General features: G+C 39.6%; 1 protein-coding gene across 1 annotated transcript in view; it reads right to left on the bottom strand.

Moving 5' to 3' along the window:
• Positions 1-1,172: 1,172 nt before the first annotated feature.
• LOC134136117 (ubiquitin-conjugating enzyme E2 E2) overlaps positions 1,173-7,587 on the bottom strand; it is a 209,788-nt gene continuing 203,373 nt past the window's right edge. The window contains exon 6 of the mRNA XM_062567832.1: positions 1,173-1,930. Within this exon, the coding sequence (XP_062423816.1) occupies positions 1,833-1,930 (98 nt within the window). The 3' untranslated portion in view covers positions 1,173-1,832. The remainder of the gene's footprint in view (positions 1,931-7,587) is intronic.

Raw genomic sequence — 7,587 nt, 5'->3', positions numbered from 1 at the left:
GTTCTTTCTCATCAGTATTTGGGATCTGTTGGCCTCAAAATGTTATATGGCCAGACTTGTAAACAGTTGGCTTCTGCAGGCACCAGAAGACTCTCCATCTGCTTTGATCAAAACAGAGATTTTTTTTTTGAAATCCTCAGGGTTCTTAGAGCAGCGGTTTTGTCGTATGTCTATGACAAAGCCACTGTGCAGCTTCTCTTCTCACAGAGGACAACTCACCTATAGTTGAGTTCCATTATTAGCAAATGGCTGAGGGGGGAAAAAAAGCAGCCTAGAAGAGCAGAGTAGCATAATGGTTGGTGTAGGGGACCTAGGAGATCACATCATTAACTTTTTTTAGTTTTCAAGACAGTTGGAGTTGGGCTGGATGAGGTCTCCCTGTATCTTTATGCTGCCTCTTTTAGTGTAACTTTTTGAATTTTTCACTTGCTAAGCATAAGAGAACATGGAGAAAGGGGGAGGGTAGGCAACCACTGTATGCAGCATCTGTAACATTTAATTATATGAGAAAGAGATTTTCCAGTATGCCTTTGCAACACAAAGAACATTTAGATATCAGCATCACAGTATATATTTTCCAAATCACAACACCCACACATTTCCTTAGCCAAGTAGAAGTTTTCCTTCTATGGCTGCGTATCTAAAATTAGCCTGAAGGTCAAATCTGAATAGAAATACCCTTGCCATTGAACGTGCTGGGAATGATTGGTGCAATGGGCTCAATTTTCCATCAAAAACTTCCATTTATTTTTTTTAAGTAACAGTTGCTTTTACCATTAAAGATGATGGAGAAAGGCAAAACGAGACCTGCTGAGTAAAATCATCACCCCATATTCTTCTTTCATTGTAAGGATATTCTTACAGCCAACTATTTTAAATATAACAAGATGGATGTAGTGAAGCTATAAAAGATGCAGAAAGAGTCTTCAGAATATCTTAGCACCAGTATTTGAGAGAATGGCCTTAACATTTAGAAGATGTTTGTATATGAAAGATGTACACATTGAAGAATTCTGTGTTAAGAAATGTATTGTTGAGAAGAAACGAATAGTTCAGGTCTAAAAATAGCTGCTTAACCTGCAGTTGTATTATGTGAGGACAACAGCACACAGACGTAGAGACGATGTAGTCTCTACTGTACAAACGCAAAAGCACTGTCTTGCAAAAAAAGGTGCATTTATCAGCCACAGTGTTTTATTGAGTGCTTTAATAATACAAGTGTACATCAACTGATCCACAGTCAAAAGTGGCAGGTCCCTAAGAAATTTACAAGCACTTTTTTTTTTAAGTAAATCAAAATACATATTAATTTGTTCAACGCAATAGCCTTTTGTGTGGGAAACAGAAGGCTAGTGATAAACACAGTCTTAGTAATGCACAGTGATTCTTGATTTTAAGCTTTTATACAAAACTTGTTCCCAGTAGCATGCACCCACCATTAAAGACTTCAGTACAAAAAAATAACCCTAAGCACTACATTTAAGTAGAAACGAGATATAATTCTGAATGTTTGTTTTCCCAAAACCACATAAAAGAAAAAAAACACACATTAATACAAAGCTTTGTGACAAAGCTCTATACTATTACAGATCCAACATTCTTTGCACTGATAACCAAAATTCCCTGTCTACATTTGAGGGAAACAGCTTTCAAGTTAACAGAACAAAAAACCCAAAACAAATAAAAATAAAAATAAAATCAAAAAGAAAGTAAGGACAACCTTTTGTCACAAAATGGTTCAAAATTTAATAAAAAATAAGAATGAAGGGAAGGGCTATTGATGCACTTAGTGAATGTGCTTGCACAGGTCCAGCATATTCTAGAGGAGGTTCCTATGTAGCGTATCGCTTGGTCCACTGTCTGGCCATTCTGTCATGCTCTGCTCTGTTAGTCATATACTGAGTGGCAATACTTCCAACCAGGGGGTCAGCTGCAAAGGAAACACAAACCATGAAATACTCATCAGCCTTGGAAGGATCAAAAAACTGTTTGCAGATTCAAGTTGATGAAGTTCTGTTAGGTTTATCTGTAAGAATAAAGTGCCTATATATGTTATTCGTGTTCTGCAAGCAAGCATGCACACAGAAAGAAATAAAATAGAAGATGGGGAGGAGCTGGCTTGGCAATTACTGTAAAATTCTAGTAAATTTATAACTAACGCAATTTCTTTTTTTAGATTCTGCCCCACAGTTTTAACACAAATGTTCCAGTAATTTTATTCTAAAATAGCTAAAAGTGGCATAAAGACCTACAGGTGATAGGAATAAACATTTACTTATGGTATTCGATGTCCACAAGTATCTATGCTACTACCACCTAAAAAGAGGACGGCCTCTAATCCTAGTATCAGGTTAAATGGGTTTTACAAATACTTTTAGTTTTAAACTATAAAGAAAGACCAGGAATTAGGGCAGTAAATACAATTTTCAAAGCAACAGAAGTTAATTACAAGCTTTTATAATTGGTATTTGACTTATAGGGCTTTTCTGAGCCAGAATGTGTATGAGTATGGACAGAATACTGTATAATTTGGTTTTGTCATGGTATTTCTGCACTTCCAAAACAGAAGAAATAACATGAAAAAGAAATTTTAACATTAATTTGGATCTACAAATTACTTCTTAAACAATTAAACCAAAACAGTCAGCCTCCTAAGAAAAACAAACCAAAAAAAGATTTTTCCAGAAAGGACTGAATATAATCAGCACTTTTCTCTTTCAGACAATAATATCTTCTCAGTTTAAAACAGACAAAATGTATAGATGTTTCCCTTTTTGGTTGGCCCATATTCTTGATATTTCTTCTGCAACACGAAATTTCCTGAGCTTGTATCACATACCATGCAAGTTCAATAGCACTGATACTATTTTTTTTCTCTGTCAAAGGCTAGATGAAAGATGAACACAACTCCTTACTAAAGCCGGTTAATAATTAGTTTTGTAGTTGACTCAAGATGATGCTATTGAATAATATGAATATCAAACTTCCACAGCATAGTTGTAATGTCAGTGTTGTGATTCCACACCACTATTAGCCACTGAGACCCCCTGGGTTAGATGTCAGGTCTTCTGCAAAGCAGAATGGCTCTAGGCTTTTGTATTTGTTTGATGGTTAGAGTTTATGATAGGATAAATGCATTTGTTCAGCCAAAAATCGATTCATTGGCTTACTGCCAACATTAGTCAATGTTAGTGAATCATTTCTAGTGAAAAAATCTTTTGCTTTATATCTAAGACCTTTTCAAGATCCTGTGGTTTTAGGATCCTAAATCTGAACCCTCTGACTTAGTAAGGTGAGTTATCACTGTGATGTACTAAGACCCCATAGGCTCCCCATAGTTAAGTGCAAACACTTACTGCATATGCTTAACTTCAACATCTTAATATATCCAGAGGAGGTCACTGAGGCATGGACTTTACTATTTTTACATGCAAGAGTGTCAAAGAGCTATATCTAATATAAGATCCATTTAAAAAATTCCTGAATAGAGGAGTATCACCTTTATCTTCTCAGCCAAGGAGAAGAAATACATACGAGATTACTGGAAGGATTTTGTCTTGCACAAACAGTAAGCTAACAGTTTACTGATATTTGAGGGCAAAGTTGTTCTTCATGACTGGAATAAAGTTTGGGAAGAACTGTAGGGGAATTTGTAACTTGGATAAAAGGCAAAATTTCTCTATGCAAAATTTGTCAGAGTAGCCTCAGAGAAACCCGGGCATAGTGGACTGTAGCTTAAGGAAGAGCCCAAGAACACTGCCTCCAGTTCCCGTACTCCCTTGGGAGTGACAGCACTGCGTGAAAAACACTTTTACAGATCTGCGGAGAGATGGAGACCGGAGGCTGGGACATGAAAGGAAGCAGTAGAGCAAAATTTGATAAAGATTTTGGTTTTGATGCTGGCAGGAAGGTGTCTTTTGGCCTCCAAAGAATCTGTCTGTGACTAGTTGCAAGAGTATGACGGCATTATCATCTGGAACATGGCAAGAGTTTAATGAGTTTTAGTCTGTGTTTCAAGTGCTATTGCTTTATAAAACCTTATGTCAGTGCAGTGAAAAGCAATTTACCATAGTAAAGGTTTACCCATTTCAAATCTGAAAAAATTTCATGTGCAGGATGGATGTATCTTTCAAAGGCCTGGGCAGGCTCTTTCTCTCACCTCCTCCCAGCATGGGAAGGTGTCTGCTTTCTTTTGGGGAGCGGGGGAGAAATCGATGAAAGGAGTTCTTGACTAGAAAATGAGGAAATCAGTTGATGTCAAGTAACATAGGGAATTGTGCAGAAAGCATTCCCAGATCGATAGGTTCATGATGTCTTCCGTACTGCTGAAGACTGCTGTTTCCTACTGCGCGTACATGCGAAGGGAGGAAGGAAGAAAGAGAATAAGGCAGTCCAAGGAGAGATAAGTCTGTTTCCAAAGCAGGACTGTGTATGGCTCTTTAAAATCCTGTCTAAATTCAAGGCTTAGTGATATGATGTGAAGACACAGAGAAATACTTAGTATCAGGCCTTTGTCTTTGCAGTGTTTTGTCTGGCAGCTGGGAAAGAGCAGAGATGCCTGCAAGAGGTTTAATGCCTGTATAGCTTTTGTTGTAGGTGATTCCCACCAACAGAGTGATCTAGGATTTGGCTGTCATCTCAGGGTACTTCCCTGAAATTAGAGCCCCCTCCATCAGCATCTGTCTGGGCAAAGGAGGAGTTCTGGAGCACGGAGAAATACTTCCCTGCCATACTGCACGCAGCACCAGCTGTGCTCACAGCCAGTATGCACATTGCTAGAAGTTGCTCTCAGTAATAACATTGTTCTTTATAATTTGGCAATTTGTCTATAAATTTAGTTAATTACAACAATATTAAATAAAGAACAAAACCACATTTTGGCAAAGCTCTGAAGGAGAAGAAAAATGGTTCTTGCCAAAGAGGCCCAGCTATTTCCCATCTCTGCCAGAGGGTTTTGAGTTGTGTCCGCCTTATATTCAGTAATATATGAGGACTTTAATAAGAAATCTTCAACAGGCATTTGAAGAGCTAGTTTATTTTAGCAGTTCCTGTGAGGCCATAAAACCATCAGGAGGCACAACTGCTTTGGTTGGAAAGTCAGAACGGCTGGTGAGGAGGAAACATTTTGCAAAGCAGAATTTGCCTTCATGTTGCTTCTATGGAAGCAAATCCTTGCAAACCTTTGTACTAGGCAACTTAAAAGAGGGGGCTTGTACCAAGTCCAGGGGCTCTACTGCCAAAGCTGTGAGGGGCAGCCGAGCTGGTCTGAGCTACAGAGGCGTTTGAGGGGTTGGGAAGTGCTTGCTACAAGTGATGAGACACTGAGGCCCAAGGGATGACAGACTTGCCCCCAGTGCAAGGGAAGCCATGGGGGCTGTCTTGAGCTGGGAGAGGGGACACAGTAGAGAAGCATCAAGCTGAGGCCCCAGAGATCTCAGTATTAATCCTTATTTTTCTATGAAGCTGCAATGTTACCTCATGGAAGTTATTTAGCAGTCTGGGGTTCTGATGCCCCTAATTTTCATGAATTTTTGATTAGAGTGATCCAACTAGTCATACACTGGCCAGTTCCATCCAGCATGCTGCCTTTGCACTAGAGATGGAAGGAAAGCATGTGAACTCCAGAATACAAATTGTCTCTTTTTGCATCTGCATAAAGTTAGGCACTTTCAGGCAGAGGCCACGTTGCCTGTGTTGGAGGAGGGAGCAGGACTGCAGGCACGAGGAGACAGATCTCTCAAAACTTTATCTTGAGTCACCAGCTCCCTCAAAACTTTATCTTGAGTCACCAGCTCCATGTAGTTCCATGGTAGAGACCATAACATGGGGATTATCAGATAAATTGAAGCATCCTGATTAAACAACGATTTAATTCCCAACATGCTAGAGATATGGCATGAGCCTTGACCTTAGCCTCAAAGTCTACAAAATGCCAAAGAAGAGGAAAAATAAATAGTTTCCATTTCCTCCCCTATACAAAGTAGCAAGTGGCTGAGCACAACCCAATTCTCAGCTGGGCTGCACAGTAAAATGAATATTGTGAAATCTCCATTAGAAGGGACAAATAAGTATTTATAAAACAACTGCTGCATAAAATACCTAATTAAAAAATAAAAAGGGATCACTGAAGCTCAAAATCCATAACTGTGCTTTTCCCATGTTTCCATTTCTCATTACTGTAAAACTGTTTCTTATTTTCCATTTGTATATACCTGTGGTTTTATTCTTAATGTTAGAAATTTGTTTCCATAACTAATAAATCACTCTTACTTTTTCTTCTATTTTTTCAGCAGTAGTGTGATTCATCAGTGAATCACAGTTCATTTTAGAAATTCACTCCAAATGGGATTGTGTCCAAACAGCAATGAAAAGCAAGGGATCAGAATATAAAGCTATGCCAAAAATGTATTATCAGAATAACTTAATGAAATAAATGAAACTAAAAACCACAATGAATTAATAACAATAACAGCAAAACTAAACTATATTTCAAATGCACAAAAGCCAAGGGAAAATCAGAGTAAAACACTGTTACGGAGAACATCTGTGCATACAAGTCCAGGCAATGCCATTCCCTGAAACACAGACTTTTACAGTGATAAATACACACCAGCCATGAGGAAAGGTAAGTAGGATCCCAATCCTGCAAACACTGAACATGGACCATACTGTGGGACTGCCAGAAGGGCTCAGACAGAGTTCCTGCTTTCTTCCTACTCGCATGCAGGGTGACTTGTTATTACCTAACTTGGTAGCTCTCTCCTCTGCGCTGGATCACTCGTCCCGAAAAGCAAGACCATACGCAAGCAAGCGCAGTATGCGCTGCAGACAGCAGTGACTGCTTCGGCAGATAATTTAGACCATCAGAGCAGTTAATCTCCTCCACTGAGTAGGAGATTCGTTCTTTTGGCTCCTGCCTAGCACTCTCCTGTGCAGGACATGTAACTTGTGCGTCTGAGCTGCTGTTTCCCTCCAGCTTCTGGACGCCCCAGGACAGATGCAGTGGCTTGCTCTGATTTCTGACTCGCTGACCAGGAGCAGGGTAACAATTCAGTGTCTCAGTTAGAGGAGCCATGTATCTCATAGTCCTAACAGTGCTTTGGGACCTCTTACATCACCAGGTTCAAGACGCCTGTCGTGTGAGCTGTTGTGATATGACACTGCCAACACACAAATCTTCCTCTGTCACGGGGCCGGACACAGACCCGGCCTCAGGCCTCCAGTAACTCAAGAAGCCTGGAAAATCCTGACCTCTCCTACTCTGCGCTCAACAGTGCCAAAGCCCTCCGCAGCCTACCTCGATGGGTGCACTAGACGTTGAGCTGCATATTATCAGCTAACCAAAGTTGTGCAACTCTGTTCGACTTTGAAAACTTTAAGATCTCGTAATTTACTGTTCCTTCCAGTGCTTAACTCTCAGACCTAGAAATCAGCTGTAAGAGGCCTCCATAATGTGTAGCTTGTTTAAAGAAAATCTGTTGCCCAGTACTTGGACTAGTTCCATGCGAAACTGGAGGAGACCAGGAGGTAAAGAATCAAATTTTACATCAAAAGAAAGTGCAAGAGAATAATAATAATAATAAAAAA

The sequence above is a fragment of the Rhea pennata genome, chromosome 2 (genome assembly GCF_028389875.1).
Source record: "Rhea pennata isolate bPtePen1 chromosome 2, bPtePen1.pri, whole genome shotgun sequence".
NCBI classification, from domain to species: Eukaryota; Metazoa; Chordata; class Aves; order Rheiformes; family Rheidae; genus Rhea; species Rhea pennata.
This window is presented reverse-complemented; position numbering and strand designations above follow the sequence as displayed.